This window comes from Hevea brasiliensis, chromosome 10 (assembly GCF_030052815.1).
Source record: "Hevea brasiliensis isolate MT/VB/25A 57/8 chromosome 10, ASM3005281v1, whole genome shotgun sequence".
Classification (NCBI taxonomy): domain Eukaryota; kingdom Viridiplantae; phylum Streptophyta; class Magnoliopsida; order Malpighiales; family Euphorbiaceae; genus Hevea; species Hevea brasiliensis.
Genome location: NC_079502.1, coordinates 5374798 through 5402768, shown reverse-complemented (window position 1 = coordinate 5402768; position 27971 = coordinate 5374798). Strand labels below are relative to the sequence as shown.

The 27971-nt window shown below is 31.0% G+C and overlaps 2 protein-coding genes, 1 long non-coding RNA gene and 1 other non-coding gene across 6 annotated transcripts; 2 read left to right on the top strand and 2 right to left on the bottom strand.

Annotated features, from left to right (window-relative positions):
- Nucleotides 1–52: 52 nt before the first annotated feature.
- On the bottom strand, nt 53–141 carry LOC131170139 (small nucleolar RNA Z102/R77). The gene has a single exon (XR_009141080.1). It is a non-coding gene; the product is annotated as a small nucleolar RNA Z102/R77 (small nucleolar RNA).
- A 132-nt stretch (nt 142–273) lies between these two features.
- Nucleotides 274–3216, top strand: LOC110648402 (uncharacterized). The gene is made up of 3 exons (XR_009140620.1): nt 274–814; nt 1658–1950; nt 2763–3216. It is a non-coding gene; the product is annotated as an uncharacterized LOC110648402 (long non-coding RNA).
- Nucleotides 3217–14183: 10967 nt separating this feature from the next.
- On the top strand, nt 14184–16702 carry LOC110648408 (LOB domain-containing protein 29-like). Of its 2 annotated transcripts, XR_002493582.2 has the most exons (3): nt 14184–14618; nt 14726–15185; nt 16495–16702. XR_002493582.2 is itself a non-coding variant. In XM_021802627.2 (2 exons), the coding sequence occupies exons 1-2, from the start codon at nt 14340–14342 to the stop codon at nt 15131–15133; spliced, it is 687 nt and encodes a 228-aa protein (XP_021658319.2). In that variant the 5' UTR covers nt 14185–14339; the 3' UTR covers nt 15134–15485. The 2 variants fall into 2 exon arrangements, 1 of the variants encoding a protein (XP_021658319.2); XM_021802627.2 differs by lacking the exon at nt 16495–16702 and having other exon boundaries at nt 14185–14618; nt 14726–15485.
- Nucleotides 16703–18644: 1942 nt separating this feature from the next.
- Nucleotides 18645–25214, bottom strand: LOC110648405 (potassium transporter 6). 2 transcript variants are annotated; one of them, XM_058129017.1, is made up of 8 exons: nt 24528–25214; nt 23787–24276; nt 23600–23653; nt 22378–22638; nt 22239–22291; nt 21022–21145; nt 20676–20930; nt 18645–19802 (listed from the first exon to the last, which is right to left on the bottom strand). In XM_058129017.1, exons 1-8 carry the CDS (start codon nt 24564–24566, stop codon nt 18742–18744), a joined length of 2337 nt encoding a protein of 778 aa, XP_057985000.1. In that variant the 5' UTR covers nt 24567–25214; the 3' UTR covers nt 18645–18741. The 2 variants fall into 2 exon arrangements, with proteins under 2 accessions (XP_057985000.1, XP_057985001.1); XM_058129018.1 differs by having other exon boundaries at nt 24534–25214.
- Between the last annotated feature and the right edge of the window lie 2757 nt (nt 25215–27971).

Below are 27971 nucleotides of genomic sequence, written 5' to 3'. Positions count from 1 at the left end.
AAAATGACATGATTTAGGTACACAGCAAAATAAAAGATTATAATGTGAAAGAGAATGATCAGATAGAGCTACGACAGAATGTTTGCCATCATTACGGCAATCAAACCAATAGGGAAACATATCACAATCATCATCTCATTCTCATCACACAAATTTTTACAGAACAATAATAAATTAAGCCACTACCGGCTAAGGTTAATTAACCATTTAAAGAAATTGAGAATTAGACGGTGATGATAGGGCCGTTGCCGGCCGAGAGTGGAAGACGAACCGGTGATTTTACAGGGCAACAGAGATGAATTAGACTGACAGTGTGAATTGAAAAACCCTAGGTGAAGTTATTTATTTATAGGGAAAGGAGACAGAAAAGAAGACTAAAACGCCGTCGTTAGTTTGATCCATTTCGGATCTGTAGAAGAAGACAAAAAGACCAACCAACCGGAGCCCAATAACCCGCTCCAACCTCCATATGAGCAATTAAGACGTTGAGTGACTGTAATACCCTTCTGTCTACAACATAATGTCGAAATTAGCCTTCTGTTCCGTACATCTTCTTCTTCGTCACTTCTTCCTCCTCCTCTTCTCTGTCACTGCTACTTCACCGCCACAGGTCTCTATCGCAGTTGGACCTCCACGGCCACGGCAGCCGCAAATCACCACCGTATGCCGAGAAAAATAATCGAGCCTCGTGTCATTATTCAGCCTATGCGGAACTCCGACAATGTCATCCAATAATGTACATAGTCCTTCATATCTTCCGTTCTGTGTCTCGAAATGGCTGATAGATTGATAAACCGCTTCTTCCACGATTTATGTAAGTTCATCTTTGCATTTCTGGTTTCTCCTAGAACTCAATAGCAGATTTTCTTTGGTTAATTTCTTGTCTCTTAGATTCAGATTTTTTTAGCTTTGATCCTCTCCTTCCTTTTGGCGAAAAATTTCATAAAAAGCTGTTCACTTTGACAAATTCGTGGATGTTATCTGTGCTTTAATGCGTTGTGTTTGTGATTCAAGCAAAACAACCACAGAGAACCAAACTACGAAACCAAGCTGCTCCATCCAAAAAAAATGGATGAATAATATGTAATGTTTGGAAGTGGGATTTCATAAAGTGAAGTTAATCTTTGTAAGCAAACAACTTTTATGTTTATGTTTGGAAGCATATTGCTCGCATTTTGCATTTTGAAATGTCTTATAAACATACTATGGGGTATTTCAGGCTAAGCAGAAAACTTTCTTAGATTATAGATATAGAAAGGAAGAGCAAAAATGGCATATAATTGCTCAATTTTCAAATTTGGGCTATGAATAATAGCCTGATTTGGTGGCCATTGGTTGCACAGAGCATCAAAAGTGCAACAGCTATAAGATAAGCGTGTTTCTCTTTCTAAGTAAATATGGGACACTATTTGTAGCAAGTGAGAAAAATAATTACTTTGGATAAACTAAAAGTAGTAAAGTGTTATGTTGCAACGATAAAAATAAAAACTAAGGACAAATCTTATTTTCAGTAGCTTGTTATGTTGTAATTGGATTAAGATTTTGGGTATGTTCCTGGATAATGAATGGTTTTAATTGTGTTTGCTCATATCAATGGGATATAATTATTAATTTATATGATCATCTAGAATTTTTGTTTCCATTTGTTGCTCTGCAGATTACACAAATTAGATCAAGAGACGAGAAACATACCAAAGGTTTGTCTATGGATTTTTGAGTCGGTTTCAATCACAAAGATCAAAACCAGAGAAGTAAGAAGCAGATTCACTGGAAGAAGCAAAGAATGCAGCCCAGGCTTCTTCAAGGCCTAAACTTGAGAAAAAGACAGGCTATAAGTCTGGACTTGGCAAATGCATTGCTGGTGAATGGTGATGATCTGAGTGACAATAAGTGGTGGTTGGAGCTTACTGGGCATACGAAAGCTCTTGAACCAGCTCTGCAATTATTTAAGTGAGCTCTGCTGACTGGTTTGGTGATATTTAATTGTGCTTCTCCTAAAAATACAGCTCTTCTTTGCTTCAGAAATGGTTTTGGCATGGTAGCGTTGCTGTAAATGAACTCAGTCTTGTTTAAAAGTTGATACTTTGCATGTATACATCTCTGTCCCTGTTGACCTGCGTCATTTGAAGTTTTAATCCATAAATTTTGCTTTGAATTGTCAATCCTACCTGCCATTTCATCTTTTTGATTCAGGGTATGGCTGAAGACAGTTTATTATACATTATTTCGTATTGCCACTTTCAGTACTAATATCATTAGAGTTTTCCAGTGTTCTGTAAATCACTGCCTCATACAGTTTTCAAGCTTGCCTTATGATCATGGAGGGTTATTGGATGTTCCAATTTGCAGGGAATGGACTTAGAAACAAAACCCCTCCTGGTGGTTGATCTCTTACAGAGATCATTGCAAGCATTCAGCAGAGCAAGAATGGGATTGAGGGTTGGAGCTTGAGTGATCTTACAATTGGCCTATATCTTATTTATCTTTGACAGTCATCCTTAATTCCAATCGAGGATTTTAAGGGTGTTCAAGTCTCTTCAGAATTAATAGAATTTACATAACCTTCTAGTACTGAAGAAAATAATTGCATCTTCATCTGATCCTTAAGACAAAGAATATTGTGTATTTAATATTTATTTAGGTTCAAATGAATTAGGTTATATGCAAATTATTTGTATCACTATTACATTTTCTTTTTCTTTTACTAAATTGCTGAATTTTGCCTCTCTCCATTGCCAAATGCTGTTTGATGTCCTTTAAAGATGGTTCCATCAGAAAGCAATCACCAACCTCAGGATCCACTTCAACTTCCAAAGCTACAATAGACAATTATTCTGTCCTCAAAAAGGAAGGAGCAGCTTGTACAGTGCTTTAGGAGTTGTTAGTTCCAGGTACTGTTTACCATATGAAGAGGAACATTGACACTCATGCTTACAGTAGAAATGGAAGAGGGGTGGAATTTTGCACAATGTGGAAGAGTCATGCAGATGAACATTTCCAGAGGATAGTCACTACACTCTACCAGATGTACGCAAAGCTTAGACAGGGACCGCTGATGGAGGTATTTTTTAGATGACTAAAAACCAATAATCTCATCAATTTTCCCTATAAGATGTTAAGTATTTTGTAAATGTTAATTTTGTTTCTACAATATCAGCATATAACTTTGAAGCAATTTTGTGAATTCTTGCAGAAATATGTGCAGTATTTTGCCAATACGAGATCTTTTACTCTTGTAGTTGATTGATTATTTCTTGTTTCTGTTATTCAATGAAGAATTTAGATTATTATAAGTAGTATATTAGGCTACCCTTTCTCAAGATTTATATATCATTCTAAACATAAATTTGTTTAAAAATGAAATAAATTATTTGTTGATGGTAGAGCAATATCTTGTCTCTCTTCTGAAGCAGAAAATTGCCATGTTCTTTAAATTTTTGTTTTTTTTTTTTTAATTTTCAAAAGTTTATTATGTTGTATAATGCAAACAAAGGTGGAGCATTCCCATATAACTGCAAGTAATGGGATAAGCTTCCCCACCATTACTTACGACACACCTTAAAAAAAGTAGTGGCTTAGTAAGAAATGGCTGTATTCAATATCCATTGCCACTCCTAGTCCTAGGCCACCCTATGGGACTCGTAGCATCCAAGAAAAACTAGAAAACCCAATTCTACACGCATAATTTCACCCACCGTTAATGCTTATTCTAATAAAAATATTTGATATTGGGCGCATATAGTTTAGTGCTAATATATATATATATATATTGAACTTAAGAGATCAAGAGTTTAACATCGAAAGATTACAAATAATTGGTTAATTCTAACATTTTAGCAACAGTTGATCCTTATTCGAGTAAACCCATCATACTCGTCATGGACTCTTACCTCAGCTCACTTGCTGGTATCCGCCTGTTCAATTTAAGTATGTAATATGGTATCAGAATAGATTTGGCCCAATTCAATTTAAGTGTCAAATTTTCAGTGTTAGTACTGTATCAAAATTCAAAAGTTTAAGGAAAAGAATTTCAAGATTCAAGTGCCAACCAAAGTGATTGCCACTTGAAGCAGAGTGTCAAGAGTCCCACATCATAATATTACAAGTAATTGATTAATTCTAACTTTTTAACAATGGCTGATCCTAATTCCAGAAAACCCATCAAACTCATCATAGATTCTTACCTCAGCCTACTTACTGGCCTCGGCCGTTCAATTCAAGTTTGTAATAGACTCATATATTCAGGTTCGATTTTCCTTCTTTTTCTCAACATATGATTGGATGGTGTCAGCAAGAGCAATATAGGCTGAAAATGATTATAGCCCAACAATGAAAAGATGTAATTTATTTATTATTTATGAAGGCAGAAAGAACAGATTTAGAAAGATTTCATTTGGCCAAAGTCCCTGAAAAGAGGTAATGGGGCCTCAATGTATGAGTATGAGCTTACACATTTGATTATAATGTATAATAACAGATTTGTGATGGACTGCACTACACAAAGACATTAAATATACAATTTGGAAACAAAAGTTAGCACTCTTTTTTGAGAGATTAAGAAAGTAGCATACAAAAGTTAATTTCTTCTGGTCGGGGAAAAGTTGTGAAGAATATTGAACAATTTTTATTTAATGTATTGTCCATATTTGCAGTGTCCGTATGTTTAACACTCGAAGAAAGAAGCTCTGGTGGGGCTTTAATTGCTCTCTCTGAATCAACTTCACATGGAATTAATTCCAAGCTTCCAAGGAAGCTTGCTTTAATTCGGTTGAAAATATATTATAAAATATTAATTAAAAAATATTAAAATTTTATTTAAATTTAATATATTTTAATCATAAAAACTTTAAAACAATAAAAAAATTTTCTAATAGTATTTAAAATTATAATTTAAAAAAAAATAATTTTTTTTTGTTAAATCTTTGAAGTTATCGAATACTTAATAGCTAATTAGTTGTGAATAGCTAACTGTTTGCTATTAATTATTGATTGAAAATATTTTCTTAAAATAGTTAGATATTGAATTGGAATGGACTACTAATAATTTGAGATTTAAAATTATCAATGTTTTTAAAATTTAAATTTTTTATTTTTATTTATTTTAAGAGCAAAAAAATAGGTATTTAAAAAAAATCATCACTTAAATCTAATAATTGACATCAAATTGCAAAATTTCAACTTAATTATACTGAACTGAGGGTTCAAATTCCTCTATTTTAATTTTAATATGGGTGATGACTTTGAAATAAGCACTAAAATCAGTTTATATCTTAAAATTTTTAATATCATTATATAAAATTATCATGTGCCTTGCACATGGCTTCTCAATTAACTATGGACATATGACAAAATAAGAAGATGATGATAACATTATTATTACAAAACTTAATCTATCAGGTCTAAGATATAAAATATATAATGAGATCCATCCATATTATATATATGATATGCATAGTACATATTTATTTCTTATATCTATAATAAATCGAATCCAAACAAAAATTTCACAACAGGATTATCCTGTTGGTCAAATAAATCCTAGAAAAATGAAGTTAACTTGTGTCTGAAACTCTCTCATGGTTTCTCCAAGGTTGTCTGCACCATGTGATTTTATATCTCTTAGATTGTTTTAGTAAAAACTTGTTCAAACTCAATTCTTTTACTTGTACACAAAAAAACAAAACCCATCTCATTTTCATCATAACAATACAATCAATCTTCTGTGTATTCAAATTGAAATGGCAAGCTCAAACTGTCTTCCAGTGAATTTCTATTTTCTATACTGCTCCAAGGTTCTATCATCACCCATATATTATGGCTTAGACTTTGAATAATTGCCCCCTATTCAAAATACATAAAAAAATATTATTTAAATCTCTAAATTTCTTGCATCATTTAAATATTTTGTCTTGAAAATGAAGGGTTTTTCATATGTTTCTGAACTATAAAGCAATGTCATTTTCATCCTCATTTCTATTGTCGGTCTCTAATGTGATGTTTGAATGTCTCTCTCTCAATGTTTGCATCAAAATGATTTCAAATCATATTATAAAATTAAATACAATTAAGGATTCATGTACATGAACAACACAAAATCTGAAATGAGTTTCATATCATTGAATGCTTGAACCTAACTCTATCAAGTGAGTAATATGTCTTCAACTATCGGACATCTTAACTAAGTAATAATAAAGAGTGCATCAAATATAAGCTCGAACTTATATGAGAACAAGCCTAACAATTATCATATTATATATTTGTATTGAGATATGTGTAGAACTAACTAAAGTATATATATAGAATGCATGAATTTAAATGCAAAAATTTAATCTAACAGTTGATGAGCTCATTCTCATATGAACTCGAACTCTCCATAACCACTTCAGATAATGAATCATTTAAATTCAAATAAATCTTCCAATACTAGTTAGATTATTTTGAAGATCGAGAGTCGTATAATTAATCACATCTTGATTGAGTGGCTAATAAAATTAAAAATAAAATAAAATAAAATAGAAATTGTCCAAAATATGTCTCGACAAGAATCCTTCCTTTCTCGAGTCAAAAAGAATCTAAAGGATACAGTGAAAGAAACTTTACAATAACTTAGTCTTTTTTTTTTTATTTTGATTATAATATATATATATATATATATATATATCTTAAAATTAATTACTTAACTCATCCGTCCAAATTTATTAATTAAAGACTATATAATCCTTAGATTAATTGGCACACGTATGCCTCACATGTATAACATTGTTTAATAAAGAAATTGAGATTAGAGTCATCTTCTTCTTCTTCTAGATTGAGAAAAATATAAAGAAACCCTAAAAAAAATGTTGCAATAATCCAACACTCGTGCAATGGATCCATTATGAAAACTATGGTGTCGGCTTGACTTGACTGGTCTTTAGAGAGGCAAATATTAAAGCTTGAATAATTTTCCAGCCCCTTCTTAATTTGTATTAACACATTAATACAAATTATTAATTATTGATATTTTTAAAAAATTTAATTAATTTAATACAATATATAACAACATTTAGGTGGAAAGACATAATCTAATATTATGATATATTACTAACTTTTTTAAGAAATTTTAATAAAATTTATTAATTATTAATCAGAAGAGATGATCGGTAATATTCGAACTTTTAATTTAATGAAAATATTAAATGAATTGTAATAACTATAATTAATTATTAATTATTCTAATCAAATGATATACAGAAGCTTCCTATGCTATTATTAAGTCATATTATAAGAAGAAAAAAAATGTTTAAAAAAAAAAAGAGGACATTGGTAAAGTAACAACTATGCAAATAAAGATTAATTTGACCATAATGTTGTAAGTATTTATACAGTCAGTCGGTCCAAGAAATTAATAATTAAAGTAATTAATTAATAATAGTACCAAAGTCATGAGTTAATTGACCCGTATTTTATCGTATTGTTGGCCTCCACTTGGTGATAACGAAAGTTGGGCCGACACGCCAGTTATTAAAAGCACACTCGTGCGGCGTGTCAGCTTCATGACCAAGTGTAAAGCGTGAGTGCGTTTATTTTATTGGCACGTGCACCGCAATCCCGAGGAAGAATATTTAACATTTCTTTTTCTCTTTATTTTTTATTAACGGAAATCACCATTTTGTGCCTTAATTTTATAAAAAAAAAAATTCACATCCCATATTTTCAAAACGTTTTATAATATACTTTATTCTTATAAATACATTATGATATATTTTAATTTTTATAAAATTAAATTAAAATTTTTTTTAATTCTAATAAGTAGATCACTATATTAAAAGATTAAATAATATTTTAATTTTATTTTATAAAAATTAAAATATATCATGATATATTTATAAAAATTAAAGTGTATCATAAAATATTTTAAAAGTTTAGAGTGTCATAAAATTCTTTTAATAAAATTTAAGAGTAAATTTATGTATTCTACCTTTTTTTATATATAACTATAATGAGTATATTTATTATATGAAAATAAATTTTATAATTATTAAATTAAATAATTATATCAAAATTTATATAATTAAAATGTGTACAATGATACATAAATTTAAATATAAATATTTATTTTAATAATTATTAAATTTAATTTTATATAAAATCGAGTTTATAGTAGTGGCATTCGATTATAATTGATAATTTTTTTTTTTGATATCATTTATTTGCTATGATTATCATGATCTAGACATTTCAATCACATTCATTTTTTTATATAATTATTTATTTATACTAAACCATGTTTGGTTTACCAAATCAAAATCAAAAGTTTCACTAGATAATTCCATATTTAATTTAAATTCCAGTATCAAATTGGTATTAATTCTTCATCTACTTTGCTTGAATACTTTGCTCAAATATTTAATATCAATAAAATAACCATATAAGGTTATAGGTTTGAAATAATGTCTCTTTTCATATGTATTTCCATCAAAATTAGATATATATTTTTTTACTTAAACTCTTTCTTTCACTAGTCCAATTACTTTATTCAAATGCAAAATATACAAATCTTGTAATTTTGAAATCTGGTGAACCTTTGAATGACTTTGACGCGGCAATTAAGATCACTAGGTGAGCTTAGACAATCACTTGGTAGGTGGGATGATCATTGGATGAAGTTTAACAGTCACCTTGGTGAGCTAGGGTGAGGCCTGCAAGACAACAAGAGGCGAATAGGTTAAAGGTGGAGTCTTCTCAACTTGGCACTCAGACACTGGCGATCAGAAAAGAAAGTGAATAATAAATGCCAGAGAATATAATTAAAAATTAGGCAATTCTAATTTTTTTTTTTTTTACTATCAAAGTTAAATAATAGGCGCATATGGGTTAGGGACAGGACTGGACTGCTATTAAAACTATAACAATTTTAATAGAGTTTTTAGTTTTATATAACCCACTCATGCACACTCTCACCACACGATGTGAGATCTCGAAGGACCAGCCCCTGAGCACATTCAATTCACTCACGAACCTCAACCTCTTGTGGACTCTCTCCCTCTTTTTTTTTTTTCATTTAATTTTTTTTTTTTTTTAAAAAAAAAAGAAATACGTGTATACAGGTTAGGGACAGACAGAACTGGATTAGTGTTAAAATCATTGTAATTTTAACAGAGTCTTTGGTTCTATATAACTTACTCACCCACACTCTCGTCACACGATGTGGGATCTCGAAGAACCATATAATTAATATTTCAAGCGTTATATAGCTTAGTACATCCAATGAGAAGTTGTCAATTAGCTTCTTAATGTAGGTAAACATGGTGAATACATTTATAAATTGGTGCATGTACTGAAAGCTGGTGTATTATCTTTTGTCATGGCTATCTTGCAGTTGAGTGCCGCTGTTTATTCCTTTGAAGGAGTCAATGGCCATTTCATGTTATTTTGGGATCACTGTCTTACTCTGTGTGCAGTCATTATGTCAAGATTTATCAAATCAGAAGCTAGCTCCTCCCTATTTCATGTGACTAGATCACATAAGGTGACTTTGTGTGCACATTACCTCAAGTAAGGTAATTTCGAGCTCCCATGGAAAGAATCAAGCAAGGTTGCTTGTAGAGCTCATAAGATTAATGGTCAAGATTAGTGCAAACTTGTCATGGTCAGTCATGTGTCTGTGTAGATCTATTTGGTTCCATATAAGTCTCTACGATCATTTACGACTTCTATTTCTCTAATTAGCCCTATGAATCGTGTAGAATTAAGCATGTGTCATAATTTTTAGTGACCTATATTTTCTCATTAAATTTAGATTTTTGAACACACAATACCGACCAATTACGAGATTCGATCCCAAGTCTTAGATATGTATGATCAAGAATGCAACTTTAGGAATCTATATACCTGTCCAACATCCAATATGAATTAATTAACGAAGGTAAAAGTTATCCTTTTATTCAAGACATGAAGCAAAAAGTAGGTAAACAGGCAAAATAAATAAATAAATACAAGTTAATTAATTTATTAATATTTAATTTGTTATCATTTTTTTCCATACATATTTGTGTCTTGTCCATGCTGTTAGGTAGTTCCCACCCCAAAAAAAAAAATACAAAATTTAATTACTTAAAAAATGAATATTAAAATATAAAACAGGTAAGCTAGCTGCACCTTCTTTCTTTGAGAATAATTAAATTTTCGTTATATTTTTATTCAATTCTTCAAAATTAAATTAAAAATGTATATTTTATTGATTTCTTTTCCAACCTTTCTTCCTTCTATCTCCTTCTGCATCTTGCAACAAGTCTTTGCAATCTTTCAATACATTTTCGTGTAAAAGTTGGAACCAGTAGCCTATATTAGTATCAGATCTCTAGCTGGCAGCTAGACAGCTTGAATAATTTTTTAGCAACATGAGAGAGGTGGAGAATGGAAATAAAATAAAATAAAATAAATCACTTATTAATTTTAATGAATTGTTAAATTTTCAATCAATGGATTAAATTGGGTAAATTTGAAAAAAAATAATTAAAAATAAAAGGTTTTGATACACGTTTCTTATAGGATAGGAAAGAATATTAATTATTGTTTACATTATATGATCTTTTAGGGCTATTGGAGGAGAGACTATAAATTTGTTTGGTATTGTTATTGAATTTGTTGTTGAAAAAAAAGCATTTCTTTTAAATACATTAGTTAAAGAGTATTAAAAAATAATATAAAATTAAATTTGATAAGTTTTAATCATAAAAATAACAAAATAATAAAAAACTTTTTTGTAAATTATTTTTTTTAACAGCATCTAAAATTGTATTTTTTTTAAAGCAGTTTTAACTCTCAATTTCAATTTTAATGTCAAACAGGTACTATATGAAGGACGAAATGAAGGAATAATGAATAATAGATGGACCTATTTTTGTAAAGAATTAAGTGGAACATTTGGAAAGCATAACAGATCCTTCAGGAATGTTTCTTGATCTATGTTATTGTTTTAAAAATATTAATTAATATCAAAGTCTAACACAAAGTGTATATAGTAATATGAGTTGATATTGTATAGTGCTTTTAGGATTAGTTTGAACATGAACCCTCCTACATTATTGTCTAAAGAAAAAAGGATTAAGGATTTAATATGGGATTGGATGTCTCCAAGATCACTCTTCTCCTTTTCAAGCTTAAGTGGCCAACAAGTACACATGACTTAACAAAGCCATTTTCGATGGTGGGATTAATGGCAGCCAATAAGGTAGATGCCATGCACAAACCCTTTCTTAATAAGTCCACCAGTGTCTTCCAATAGTGGCCTATTGGATATATATGGCCATCTTTCTTTATAAATCTTTTTGCAATTTTAATTGGGTAAGCAATATCAATCTTTAATTGGGTATAAGCAAGTATTAATTAAGGTTTTGTTTTTATTGCAGATATCAAATCAATTGCGAAACTTAAAAAATGCCCTTTTATTCAGACACAACAAGCGTACATTAAGATCATCTTGTAGGGCATTGACCAGCAACCAAACAAAATTGGAAGAAAGAAAGTGAAAATGATGAATTAGTTTATTAAAGCACTATTTCAATTATTAGGTATTTAATTTTATATATATACATTTTGCATTTATTAGAATCTTAAAAAAAATATATATATATATATATCATGGGATGAACTAATAGAGCTATCAGAATTTAAACCCATGAAAGCACAAGATCAGTGAATAAGAATTATGTAGAGAAAGAAGATAAATTATGATCAGGACTGAACCTACAAATATATGATCATGACTTGTTTAATTGGGATTTAAGCCCTAAATGGTGTCTACATATTTGCTTGTGTGAGAGAGAGTGTGTGGGAGAGGTAGGGTTAAGTTAGGGTGTCATTATTAGAATTGGATGTGGGGCCAAAATGCACATTTGGGCAAGGTCTACATGTTGGTGCCTATTTGTGACAGAAAGAAGTGACTGAAAATGATTAATGATTATATATAAGATTACTTAATGATAATAATACTGCATTGCTAGACAAGTTGTGACCTGCAAGGCTTAAACAAATCAAAGACCAGAACCAGAAAGGAAGAGAAACCCTCTCTCTGTCTCTCTCTCTCTCTCTCTCTCTCTCTCTCTCTGCTCTTTGTGCTTCCCTTTGTAGTCAAGCGTTCTATTCCAGTGTCACTATCTTTTGTTTCTTTCATTTTTGGAATATGCTTCCTTTATGGTCTGATTATCTGTACTTAATCAGTGCTAAGAATCCCTTAATCACAGTCCTCCAATCAATGTTGAATATTAACAATTATTTGTCCCCTAACGAACCCAATTAATTTGAGAGGGATCTTACAGTACTAATGATCTGTAAAAATGAAAGGTCTTTGGCTGGAACTATAAACTTGTGCTATTTAATAAGCTTTAATATGTCTGCAAACTTTATTTGAATCACAATTGAATAATAAATATGTATTTCAGTGCACAAGACTGCCTGCATTGAATTAATTGTTTGATGCTAACAATTTACAGCATATATTAAATTAGTTTTAGATAGTTATTCATGTGTAATTTTTGCTAATAAAGAACTGACATTCCAAATTATTGGTGTTACTTTTAGGAAATTTTGGAAGAACACAGAATCCACTCCAAACCAAAGTGATGAATGATATATAATAATTAATTAATAAACATGCATTAGGCAGTTTCATTACATGGAATATTAACTGTCTGGCTAAAAACTAAGGTGTGTCAGCTTTATGTATATTGGAACATGACCTGTTAACTTGATATATATATATATATATATATATATATATATATTCAGCTACCTCAACCAACTCAACCCTGATCATTTCTTCTGTCAAGATTTGCCACTTTAAATTAACAATATCAGACACACATGCTGGGATATCTGCAAACTCAACTTATAAAAATAGTGTTCTTCACATGTTAGGAAGTTTCATCAGTTGCACTGCCAAAGGTGGTTTCTGCAATAATTAATAACTTGAATCAACTATAGTACTAGTTTCTTCTTCTTAATTATTTATTTTTATTCTTTTTTTTCTTTGATGCCTCATTTTTAGCATTCTGGAAGAAAAAATTGTGAAATATGGTAAACCTTAGGACGAGTTTAAGTAATTTCACAGTAAAGCGGAAAACATATGATAGAATAACTTTTGGAAAATTCTTTGCTATTTTAGGGTATTACACAAAAAAAAAAAAATAAAAAAATAAAAAAAAACAGTGATTGATTGACAAAATACGTGTTTCGTAATTAGAGGGTATCTCAGAATACGTGTTACTCTTTCATTAGTCAAGTAGGACGCAGTAATCATTCATTAAACTTGGTTTCGCATATTATGGTGATAATTGCATATATTAAGATTACTTAATTTCAACTCTTCCTTTCCTTAAATATGTAATATAAAAAAAAGAAAATATTCATACATCTTTTTTTTTTTCAAAAAAAGAAAGTCATTTTTCAAAAACACAATGTATAAAATCTTTTATATATATATGAACATGTTAATAATAAATAAAAATGAGAACAGAAACAAAAATAAAATAAAAGATTAATGTGGATCACAAAAAAAATCAGGTGATTCATTTTGAAAAAAAAAATGCATAATCTGTTTTAGAGTCATCAGTTTAGGTATGAGTGATCTATTGATGTGGAGACAGGTCTAGTTAAATTATTAAAATGTTTAATTATTTTCTTGCCTAATCACATCCGATTCACTATCTGCTCTGCGTTTTCTCTATTTGACCCTTTTGTCTTTATATGTATCACAAGACCTAAGAAGTTACAGCATAGAAAACATCATTTTTGGGGGGGCAAATTTCTCTGCAATCAAAACCCATGTGTAGCCCAATATATATATGCTGATTTTCTTCTTCAACTATAGCTAAACCTTGAGAGGAAAAGCAAGATTTTTCACTCAAATCTAATAATTAATCCTCTATTTTACTAGAGATATCCTCCTAGTATATTAAACAGGAAAATGTAGTTCCAGTTATCACATACAAAGAGCTAGGAAAGCAAAAAATTAAACTATAATAAATCCAATCATGAAGCAAATTGAAATGGGTTTGGTTTATGCTAGCTTTTTTGTCGTTTAAGGATATTAAAAGGAATCTCATTTGGAGGGTATAAAAATTTAAGATGGAAGGGTGGAAGATAGTTTTGTGAGGAATAAATAATCAATATGTAGCCCATTAAGGGAACCAATTGTAATTAAGTATTCATTATAATATGATCCACCTCTCTCCTCCTCTAGTGTTTATAAGCATGGTGATAATGCTTGCACAAAGCTGAGAAAACACACCAAGGAAAAAAAAAAGAAAGGAAAAATAAAAAACAGCAAGAAAAGCAAAAACCCACCAAAGATCAAGATGACTGGTTCTGGTTCTCCTTGTGGAGCTTGCAAGTTCTTGAGAAGGAAATGTGTGAGGGGTTGTGTTTTTGCACCTTATTTCTGCCATGAACAAGGTGCTACACATTTTGCAGCCATTCACAAGGTTTTTGGTGCAAGCAATGCGTCAAAGTTGCTTGCTCACCTCCCCGTGAGTGATCGATGTGAAGCTGCAGTTACAATTTCTTATGAAGCTCAAGCTAGGCTTCAAGATCCCATCTATGGCTGTGTTTCACACATTTTTGCTCTCCAACAGCAGGTTTGGGCACCCTTTTGACCTTGTATTTGTAATTGATTGTCCAAACCCTAGTTCTTTTCTTCACTATAATTTCATCAATTCTTTTTCCTTCATTTTAAACCCTGCAGGTCATGACTCTACAGGCACAACTTGCTTCTATCAAAGAACAAGCGGCTCAAAGTTTGCTCAATGGCTCTGCCACAGCAAACCCTAATGAAAAGTACCATGGAAAACCAGCTTATCTTCATCAAGATCTTCAAAGCAGCTGGTTTCAGTCAGAGAATTCAAACGTGGTGCCACAATTCAATCAAAGCCTCACTACTGCAAAGACAGCATATGGAGAAAATGGGTTCATGGATCCATACTCCATGGGAAATTATGGAAATTCTTCAACAAGTACTTCATTCGATAGCTTTGAAGAGGCTTCTCATTCCGTTTCTTCCCTTGAAATGCAAACAGCTGACAACAGGCAATGGACCTATCAAGATTCCGATGATCTTCGGTCGGTGGCGTTTGGGTATATGCAGCGCTTATGAAGGAAGAGAAAGAGAAAGAGAGAGAGGCGTTGTGCGGGATTATATATAACCGGTGAAGGCAGATCACTTACTGTCAATTTTTGAATTGCTGCTGCATACTTTGAAACATGCACTTTTGTTGCTATAAATAAAAAAGCTAGGAACCCTAGAAATGTTCAGGCAAATCAGAAACCCTAATTGACTCTCCCCAACCACCCCCTATTATCCTTTTCTCTAATCTAGTGCAATCTTGAATTCTTGTAGAATATTAGTACTATTTTCTGAGAAAATATAGTTCTTATAATTTTTAGTTAATTCCCTTTCTTTATGGGCCTAATACCTAAATTTTTTACCTAATAAAGACAGTTGCCTAGCTTGCTTTTTCATACTTTCCTTCAATCCCTTCCTAACCCAGTAAATTTCACCAGATAGCACAAAATTAATTTTCTGATATATGATTTCAGAGGATTTTTTTTCTTTTTATTAACCCTTTCTTTCACTGATCAAGAATTAAATCCATAAGATATCCTAACCGTTCATCATTTAAGGCCATCTCAAAAGACTTTCTGTATATATTTACGATAAAAGACCTGCAAGAATAATGTTGATACATAGTTCTACATATGGTTGCAAAAAACTTGGGTTTTCTGCCAAAGAGAATGGTTAGAGCTAGCACTCAACTTTCTAATTAAGTATATCTGATGCTCGCATTGAATATTAACTTTGGAGTATAACTCCAGCATTTGCTGAGATTTGCTTGTTGGCTAATTATCAAACATGAGCTAGAATACAATTTAATTTTCTTGAATAACCGATAAATTATGCGAATTGCCTCGATTTTGGAGTGCCTCATTCTCATAAGAGTGTGTGTTTTATATATATTATGATCCCAAGAAAGTTAAAATATTCCCTCTACATACCATAGGTCATTGGGGTTAAACCTAATCTTGCCTTCATCTATAGCTTGTTTCCTTTTCCATTGGTTTTGTTTCCCTTTGTTTGATGATTGCTTGACAAATACATTTACAATTTGAATGCACATTGTCCAAAACGATAAAGAATCTGCTCTATTACTATTGTTAATTTATGGGCAACGATATTAGCTTTGTTAAATGTGATCCTCGGGATGCCTCTTATTTGAATTAAAAATTAAGCTGCTAATGCTTTGTTTAAACATTTCTATATCTGCTTCCATTGGAACTTGCTGTGTGTTATTGTTTATTGCAAATGATTGAGCTACTCTCACCCAAATCTTTTAATGCGATGCCTTGCTTGTTACAATATTCTTTTATATGATGGTACATCTTGGTGCAGCATCATAATGCAAAGACTAATTAAGAACTTTGACTGCAAGTGATAATTAACCTCTGGATATATTTCAGGTTTAAAAGATTACAAGAAGTTTTGGAAGAGTGTGAAGTTTCAAGATTGATGAGAAGAGAATTTGGAAGACTCTATTGATGAATGAAGTGTAAAAGTGCATATTTCTTGATTGCTTCATGACTTAATTGCTAGTAGTCAGTGGATTTTAATGCATGATTAGGATCGATTGTTTGATTCTCCATGCTAAATGAAAATGCCTTCTGTTGCTATTTCTTGCTCAATGAATGAATGAGAGCACATAAGATATATATATACACACACACACACACACACACACACACATGCACACACACACACTCTTCTTAACATTATATTTATATACAGATTTCTTTTTGCAAATAATCTTTTATTATAAGCCTTCTTGGGATGGCAAGGGTCATGATATATGTCTTCGAGATTATAGGATTTTGATGAAATTGGAGCAAACGATTGATCTCTAGTTAATTTTAGTCATAATCTCTCTTTTAGCTAAAGCCTAAAGGTTATGATTGTTAGAAGCATAAGAATTTGTTTTTAAGAGTCCCTTTAACAGTTAAGAATTGAAATTTTATTTATAAAACCTCAGGTTTGAACTACTTTTGTGAATGACCGTTGAGTGTTGAATACTTCTATAAAAAAGGAAAGGTTATCTTCTACTAACAACTAGGCCTGATTTTGTAAGAAAACCTCATATAAGAGAGAAAAGGAAGGAAGAGAAGAAGGAAATGAGATCTGGTAATTTAATCAATGGTGTCAAGAATTCAAATCCCTACTCTCTCCCAATCCTAAAAGCTATCCTATCCTTTATTATTTCCAGATGCGGCATGGTCCCAAGAAGAGCATTTCTGTTTTACCCAAATTAAGCCCATTCTGAATAGTGAATAGTCCTGCACATTGTGAGCTCTCAAGAGGATTTGCCAATGGACAAGCCCAATTACCCACCACATCAGGCTTATCCATCCTCGCCTTATTGGGAAATTTTTAGTAGTAAAAATGCAACCTTTTCTTCTTTGATAAGCAAAAAATGTCGAGTTACATCCATTATGTAGTCTAAAGAATCCATGATGGAGAAGAAAAAAGAAAGAATTCTATATGTAAATTGGTTTTGGTTTAAAGTTTCTCCTTGAAACACGAACATCCATGAATTTACCCGCTTGAAATATGGAAATACTGTCCTTGTTGAGAATTGGAGAGTTCCAATAGCTAACAAGTTTACCAGCTGCAACATCCATCCATGCCTTTGATGGACAATCATATTAAAGGGGGTTCAATTCACTTTTTTGGCATAACTGATAATTAATAGACACCTAAATAGATGTATTATTAAGGTGTTTGATAATTTTAAAAAAATAATACTGATAACTAATGGACAATTTATATAATACTCGTCAGTGGTAATTTATATTAAATTTATTATTAGAGCTATTTCTCGTCGGCTAATATCTGATTTGATTTTATTTTTTATTTAAACTATACTATCTTTTTTCATGCAACTCGAAAATCAATATTATTAGTGTTGTTTACTTTTATCTTTTTATTTTACAATCTTAATACTTTAATTAGCATATTGCAATTTTATTAAAATATTTTTTATTAATAACATAAAATATAAAATATTTATTTATTATAAAAAAATAAGTTTTTTCTAAAAACTTAAAATTATAAGATTTTTTTTCTTTATAAACAAAAATACAAAAATAATTACTTAATTATTTTATAATTACATTTTTAAAATTATTTAATTATTTTTTTAAGGAATTTAATTATATTTTTATTTTAATAATAAAATAAATAATATAATATAATAAATCAATAATTATATTTTTATATTTATTTCAATAATAAAATAAATTATATGATATATATCCGTATTTATTATTTTATATGTAAACAGCAACATCTAAACATTGTTTTACCTAACACTTAATATAAATTCGCTATCATATCATCAGCTACCAGCTAATAGTAATAGCTATCAGTTACATTTAACGATTAAACCAAACAAGCCATAATTACCATAACTATATCTATTGGTGGCTTTTAAATGAAAAATTACCAGAATAAAAGACTCCCATTTCTGTGCTGGTGATGTTATTCTTTCCCTTTTTACTCTTTTTTCAGGTTCAAAACTACAAGCTAATTACCAAAAATAAAAAACTAGGGCCTATCATCGCTCTATAATCCACCTAAAAAACTAAAGGTGGTGATTGATCTATTTCACAGTAATACAAAATGTACATGACAAAGTATATCCTGTATAACCAAAACTAAACACGGTAGATCATTCCTACCTCTAGTGTAGATGCATGTGGTACATTTAGAGCATAGGCCTGTGCCCTACTGTTCCTCCTTAGGAATTCATACCCATAATTAATTACAAGCTTCTTCAGCATGCTTGATCCTTGCTTGGCTCTCATATATGAGTGCCCTAATATGTAAGCAATCCCAGCTTCCCTAGCTTCCATTAGTTCCTGCAATTCTTCCCTAGTGCCTTGGTCAATCTGCGGGCTTTCTGGTATGATAAATCTCACTCTTTTCCTATGGTGGATCACTGGCGGTGATCTTATCTCTCTCAACTCTGATGTGCTGGCTGACTCTTTGATATCACCATCATCCTCACTCAATTGGATTCCATCTGTATGTGTTGAACACGTCCCAACTACCGTCATTTTATCATCTTCCTTCCCCACATCATCATTTGCACCTTTAGGTTCCATTTTTCCTGAGCGTATATACTCTGCTATGCTACATACAAGATCCTTCTCAAACTCCATGTCATCTTTGTGGAAATCACGGTATCCATACCGCACAATGCACCTGTAGAGCCTATATTCTCTTGGACCGACATGGCCGACCAGAAACCGCTCCTCAGGCCTAACATGTGGAACTGGGACAGATTTAATGCAGAGAAAGACTAGGACTTGGTGGAATGCTGGAAGGTTGGTGACAAAGTGGGAGAAGATTGCTGGGATTCCAGAGACAAGCTCAGTGTGTATGAGACCAATTCCTGGGACACGCACAATACCAAGGCTCGGACCCAAGCTTAGTAGCCAGTTAATAGAGACCTTGTTTTGGACATCATATTCATACTTTTTGAGAGTGCCGAAGTGCCAGACACACATAATGATCAAGAAGATGAATGAAAGGGCAATTGGGACCCAGGCCCCTTCCAGGAACTTTATGAGGGAAGCAGTGAAGTAGAGGGCTTCAATTGTGCCGAAAAAGAATACAAAGCATATTGCAAGAAAAACACTCTTGTGCCAACATAAGACAATTACCAGAGACATTAGGCAGGTGGTAACCAGCATAACAGTTATAACTGCCAAACCTGCTCCACAAGAAGCAACTAGTTAATAAACATTCACAAAAAAATTAGAAAAATAAATAATGAAATTTCATGTTTTGATTATATCAAAATTAGTGGTTCCTTTCATGCACATGAGAACTTTTTTAGAAGCACTATGAGAGAATCCAGAATTCTCAGCCTTAACTGTTTCACATCTTAGGATCTTGAAAAATCCTGAACTTTTGGCAAAATTTAAACAAAACAGATCTACATTATGCAGCGTTTGTTCTAACTATATCCAGCTTTTACTTTAAAATCTTTAGGTGTTCCAAATTAGGTTTCAAGTAGCTTCATTTTTCTCTATTAAATTCCTAGACAACAGTCCAAGTCTACAGTCTACACTCTTCCCTGGGCACAGAACATTCGTCTTTGGTGTGGATTTTCATGTTTTTGCCCTGCCATTCTGGCATATTATATCAATACAATAACATAGGCATGGCTACATATTTTCATACATTAACATCACCTAACAAATAATAAACAGACAGGTGGAACATCTAATCACAGTAATATAAATAATTTGATTTGGAATATTCATTTCATACTGTTGAAAATATTCAGGGTTTCTGCAGACTATCATCTAATAATGATCTCATTCCATCAAGATTTTATCATTGGTAGCTTCATAGAAGCCCCTTCAACTGTTCAACAGCTGTTCCTAAACCACTGTATACCAAACCTGTATCATGATTCTTTTGACATGCTTTACTAGACCTAAAATGTAACATACTCCACAAAATATATTTAATCAAACAAGCATGAGCACCTACTTTATCATCCTCAGAAACTACAATACAGATGTTAGATTTCTATATTTATCACACCTTAAAATTGAGAATGTCACTGTAATCATACCTGAGGCATTACCCATACGTTTAGTGTCTCTAAAACCAACAGTGACAGCCAAGCACAACAGCATCAAAGTCCAGTTAATCTCTGGGATGTAGATCTGACCATGGATTTTGGATGATGTGTGGACAATTTTTACCCTAGGGAAGCAACCCAAAGCAGAGCATTGTTTGATTATCGAGAAAGTTCCAGTGATGATAGCTTGACTTCCCACTACTGCAGCAAGTATGGCTATGACAAAAACTGGCCATCTTAATTTATCTGCCAAAAATAATGTGAGTACATCTCTTTAACTAAAATCCCCCACAATCCAAAACATATAACCTCAACAAAAACAACTCAAGGGGCATACCTGGTACAGATACATAAAATCCAATTCGGTAATCACCATCAACAACATGATGCTTAGATAGATAGGCAGCTTGCCCCATATATGCAAGAACCAAGGATGGATATACCAAAGAGGTGAAAGCAATCTGGAGAAACGTGAATGCCCATTAGACAAAGTTGTTGCTTTTAAAGTGACAGTTGGCTGAAGAATAATGAGTACTTTTGGGCTATTATAAACAATCCGAAGGAGGGTAAAACTGAATGATTGACTTTCTGAACCCTGAAAACCTTACCCCTAAAAGCATATGAAGATCATAGATGTTAATTTATTAAGAAATTTTGCACGTGAAAACTATAGTGTATAAAGGGAATCCCTTGTGCACAAGGCCCCCGACTCTGTAAGGGTTAAGAAAGGGATGCTTATCATACATAGCCTTCCTCTAGCTTTTTACAAAGAGGCTATTTCCACCACTCTCATGACCTTCTGGTCACAAAGAAGTAATCTTACTATTGCATCAATGCTTTCCCTCTAAAACTTTAAATGTATCCTAAGTAAAATATTTCTCGGAGAATTTAAGATGCACTGTGGAACAAACTTTTTCTTAACAGAACACGAGTCTTTTAATTCAATTCAGTAAAAAGCAGTTGACACTGCCAACCAAAAAATTTTCAAGAAGCGATTTAAAAGTCTTTTCTGAAGAAAAAGGGATGTCCAAGTCCAAGCCCAACACAATATTAACTTGCACATCTCAAGAAATTTAGTACTCAATAATGAGAGAAATGAAGAGTGCTATGGTGAAACAGGTTGGCAGCAGCATTTGTAGTAAATATACGTCAACAGAAGATGAGTTATATCACACAAAATCTAGTATGTTGTGATAAAAAATTTTCTACAAAAGTAAAAGTATTTATGAGGGGCATGATTCCACAATAGAAATGCAGGGGGAAGGGATGGGGGAGGAGAGGGGAAAAAGCCCTTCAAATTGTATTGAAAATTTTAGTATTCTCATTTTCCATTGCCAGGTAATAATAGGTGCATATGAGCATATCAGACACTTCGTTGAGCAGGAAGCTTTTATAAAATAAGAATAAGCTCTTAAATATCATGACCCATAAACCTAGTGGGTTGCTTCTAATTGGTCCTTAGTCCTTACAGTGTCAAAATACTAGAAGTGTACTGCAAAATGTATTACAGAGTTCAAATTGCATCATAGAGTGAATCTTTGTAAGGATATATACCTTGATTGACAATTGAGAAAAGTGTCCCAGATCAGCGAACATAGCTTCTGAGCCTGAATGATGAAAAGGTCCATTAAAAACTCAGGCATGACAATGTTGCTTGTAAACAGTGTACAGACAAAGTTAATCAAATACTTACCTGTTATGCACAACAAAATCCCACCCAAGGACATCCAACCTCCTCTTTGAGTTTTCCTCAAAAACTTGTACATATAATATGGTGATAACGCTTGGTACACATGAGGATTCCAGTGTACAATATTATATATCCCAATGGTACTGATGCACAAAAGCCAAGTTAGAACCACTGGTGCAAACAAGAATCCAACCCTGTGGGTGCCATAATGTTGAAGGGCAAACAAACCTATCAGTATGATGCATGCAACTGGAACTTCTACATCTGCAAAGTTAATGAATTTTCAAAAGCAAATGTCAATGTAAAAGGCATGTCATTTATGGTATAGTAGGAAAAACATTCTAGAATTTGATCTGCTCAGGTGGGAATAAGATAAACGAGGAGGCTAGCAGAAGCAGCAACAGCAAATATTGGAAGTAGGAATAAAATAATACGATGCAGCTGTTTCACAACTGTTGAACCTCAGAACAAAAATTAAAAATTATTAAATATCTGTTGTTCCTATTCTACAAAAAGTTCTCACATTAACTGATTAAAAAGAAAAGAAAAAATTTGCAATATGTCTGCACATATTTAATTAGTGGAACTCAGGTCCCATACGCTCTGAACCTTCATATCAGCCTGGACTAGTTCAACAAGCTGTACCCCACCCACCACCAAACCAAGCCACTTGTAGAGATGACCTACCAGCCATTATATAAATCAACCAACTTGGGCTCATAGGAGTTGAAACCTGTTAGGTATCACAAGGCCTCTGGTATTCAAAAGCAGTGGGAATTAAACACAAAGGACCATTGGCAATATACGATTGAAAAGAGAATGAATTTAATTTTACTAGTTTGGGCATATCCAAGAATTCGTAACTAGATGTCTAAAAATAACAGTTTAGCATGTGAACTGAAGGCTTTGCACAACTTGACAAAGTAAAATCATGGGGCTTATAAAGCATCAATCATGAGTGATGAAAGTTGAATTTGAAGCAAAAGGAAAATATGACTCCGAAACTGCCTTTAGTTGGCATTACAATCCAGCAATTCCAACCAAAAGTACTCAGGTTAGAAATTATTTGCGAAAAGAAACACAAACTATAGAACTAATGCCGAACACTGGTCTCCCAAATAGTCAACCACGAACAAACTACTGTGTTGAAGACATGGACAACCTACAGATATTGATAAATAAAAAATGGAAGAAGAAGAAGAAGAAGTGGGGAAGAAAACGTTACATTTGTGATGCTCTTTCGACATCGAAAGCTCAAGCCCAGAAACTGCAGAAAATACTGCAACAGAAAAAAAAAATCACCCCATTGATCAAAAATCAAGCCAATAGCGAGAAGAACAAACAAAATATAGGAACTGAGACCCAAACCAAAAAAAAAAAAAAAAAAAAAAAAGAAAAAAACTCTTACTTACCAGAAATAGCAGGGGTTAGGACACCATCACCGATCACCATACAGGTCCCAATCAAAGCCAACACAAGCAAAAACCTCTGCAACACCCTGTATTTCTCCAAAGTCGATTTCAAGCTCGCCCCAAAATTTGAATTTGGTGCCAACCCAATACTATCCTTCTTGTACTCATGTAGTTCCTCATCTGCAACCTGACAATTGGGCAGTGAGTTGACTCGGGCGTGTCGACACAGTAACGAGTACAAAGCGAAAGTCCCTCCTTCCCCATTATCATCAGCTCTTAGCACTATAAACACATACTTCAACAAAGGGACCAAAGTGAGAGTCCAAAACACAAAAGACAGAACCCCAAAAATCTCTTCATTAGTCTCTGAGTGTCGAATATCTTCAGCAAACGTGCTCTTGTAGACATACAATGGGGAAGTGCTTAAATCTCCATAGACAACACCTAGACTTTGATAAGCCAAAGTTATTACTGTTTTCCATGATTCTTTCTGCACAAAAACATAAATTTGGTCAAGAAACTTAAATGGGATTAACAGACAATTTGATGCAAGTTTGAAACAGTTCACTAAAAATTTACAATTCAGGCATTATGAATTTAATCATAAAACTGAAATGGGCTTCTTTAAACACAGAAGAATTAAATATTTACGAGACAGCTAATTTGGCAATAAAACTGAAATGGATTTACTCTTAAACAACTAACAATCAATGTATAGTTTTGTGAATATACCCATCTCACCTTTACCTGTTTTTGATAAAGCCCAGTTTCCAGATCCATGATGGATGCCCTCAAAAGATAGAAAAATCCATTTTTTCAGCGAATTGGAGAGATTTAAAAATGACCCATTTGCCAAAATACCGCCCTCACCAGTAAATACTTGTTTAAATATCACACAAAGATAAACAGTACACCAAAAAGAAAAAAGAAATTGAATTTTTATATAATAGTGAAGGATAAAGATAGAGATAAAGATTGTTCCTTTTCTTTTTTCTTATTCACACAGCAGTTGAACGACCACGAATGCAGACAGAAGAAGAACAAACACGAAACACTAAAAAGACAAAGCATATAAAATGATGGGTATTCGAACTTGGAATCAAAGAACCCAAAAGGCTATAATATAAATATTTTGCGTGCGTTTCTTGAAAGAAAGAGAATTTTAGAAAGTGGGAGAGAGACAGTGTGTGCGAGAGGGAGAGAGACAGAGAGAGTTTTTAGTTCTGTAGTTGGCAAGAGGCTTTAGTTTTTGGTGTTTTGTACTCCAGCCAGTTCTCCAAATGGGAGAAGGAAACAAAGTGGCAACGTGCACTACAATTATGCAAGCAAAATCGGAGCTTTTGGGCATCCAATGCTGAACATGCTGTGATTTTGGTGTGAATCGGTTGTTGATTGAACTAGATGAGTCGGTGGAGAAAGAAATGCAAAGTTTCATTATTATATTATATTACATTATATTAACAAGTAAAACTGAAAACTACTTTCATATACTTGTAATAAACAAATCCAGTGTTCCAGTGCGCATAATTGCACCTTCCTTTATTAACTGACCAAGCTGCAAAACCTTTTAACTAAAAAAAAAAAAGTTCATGCATAATTGAAGGGTAGATGTCCCACACTCCTAGCGTGAAAATATTACATATAAAAAGCCGTCAAGCAAGTTACTTCTCTTGTATTAAAAAATCGAGACACACAGTAGATTGAATTTTTTGAATTTTATATTGATTATAAAATGTATATAAATATAAATTATATAAAAATAAGGATATGTTAAAAAATTATAATTTTAATAATGATATGTAAATTTGTGAAGAAAAAATGGAATCAAGTCAATTTGTCAATGAGTTGCTTTTTCGAGATCTCACATAAATTATACATTATATAAAAATAAAAACTTTATTAAAATTATCATAATTTTAAAATATCTATGCAAATAAAATTATAAAAGTAGATATATCATTGAGTTAATATAATTGCTAGTGAGTGATTAATTTTCATCTTAATGTTTAAGTTGATTAAATTTTTTTAAATAATTTCAATCAAAATTATTTTTGTATTAATCTATGACAACACATAATTCAGTGTATTCAAAATCTTTAATTAATTTTATTATAGAATATTATAAAATTAAATCACAATTAAGAAAAAAAATTACTCTTATCAATTATATTAATCAATCATGTTGAGATTATCCAATGTCACATTTATTAAACTAAGAAGATAACCTTTTTTAACTAAAATAGAAAAAAAAAAAAAAACAAAAGTTATCTATTAAGTAAATATGGAAGATACCTCTCTTATTAATAGGTATCAATTGAAAAAAATTGAAAAAAAAAATAATTTTTTTAAACAATAAATACAAAAGGTGCATAATATCACCTAACCATAAACAAAAATAAATATCTCCATGCTCATTTAATTTGATATTTGGACCATATTTTTAATGTATTTAATACTATTTATTGGCCTCCACTCCACTTTTATGTCAAGGAACTTGAATATTGAGTAGGCAAGCTGTAACCACCTAAATAATTTAGTTGGCCTTCTTTCATCATCATAATTTTTTATATATATATATATATATGTTGGCATGTTGTATGTATCCTCATTAATATTTTTTTAAATTATTATTTTTATTTAAATTTTATTAAAATTTAAATTTGAAATTTTATTTTTTAAAATATTTTTAATATCATTAGTTTTATTTTTTATTTAGACAATTTAATTAAATAATTAAATTTTCAAACTTAATCTCATTTATTTTATGAAAAATAATTTATATATGAAAAATATTTTTTTAAAAAATAATTTTTATAAAAATATTTTTCATTTGAGTGTCTCAAATATTAAAAAATATATAAAAAATATTTTCTAAAAAAATTTTTTTATAAAACAAATAGGGCCTTAATATTTAGTTAGTTTACAAACTTATTTATTCTAAGGAAAAAAAGGTTGATAATTGATAAGAGAGTTGTCGGTTCATATAATTGAAGCTTACTATAAAGCAATAGCCAAAAAAAAAAAAAAGGCTAGCTTTCAATGTAATTAACGGTCAAACTTATGCTTTAAATTAATGTAATCTACTGGACTATTATAATTTCAATGATCTCATAGACACCACTAATTATATATATATATATATATATATATATATATATATATATGTAAAATTTTTTTTTTTTTCTGAAGAAAAATAAAAGATAAAAATTGGACGACTTCACCACCTTTTACCATGACAAAATAATAATTTATAAAAAGCAGATGCCCATGTTTAGCCCACTTATTCTAAAAGAAAGATTTTACGTCGTATTTTTACACTCGGACAAAGAATAATATTTAGGTAAAATTTTATTAATAAAAATAATTTTAAAATATCAAATTAAAAGTTAACTTAATAATCTAAATAACTCAACATGATATCAAATTGGTTGAATTAATCTAATCAACTTAAATTTTAATTTTAAAATTAAATTAATATAAATTAAAAAGTGTTTGATTTGATTATTTATTTTTTATTTAAACTATATTTTTTAATTTATAAGTTAAATTAAAAATAAATAGTTAATTTTTTGATAAAATTATTTAAAAATAACTTTTAAATAATTTAAATGTTTGATTAAATTGTGTTTAAAATAATTTAATTAATTAAAATTAAAATATATAAAATAGTACTCTCTCCATTTGATTTCCATTTGACAGAGTGAATTTAATTTTCCCAACAAGTTTTCTCCTGTCATTTTAGTCTTTTTTTTTAGCTGTGAATTTAAGACTACGTAATTAAAATTGGCAAAGTAGAAGTTATTTATGACGAAATTTGTCTTGGAAAATATTATTATAAATTCATATAGGTCAATATCTCTATATTACTATAATAAAATATTTAATAATATTTTAATAAAAAAATGGTTTTTATCTTTTATTTCAATGAATGTATAATTTTAAATGTGGATGATGCTTCAAGCTATGCTTAATCTATGAGATTCATTTTTCCATAAAATAAATGTAAGGAATGATTATATGAGAATAAATTTAATAATTATTTGATTTAATATTTGTATATAAATTTATATATTTTTTATACATATTTTAATTAATTTCATACATATTTTCATATAAATATTTAATTTAATAATTATTAAACTAATTTTATATAAGTTATTTATATTAGATATACCCTCAAAGTCA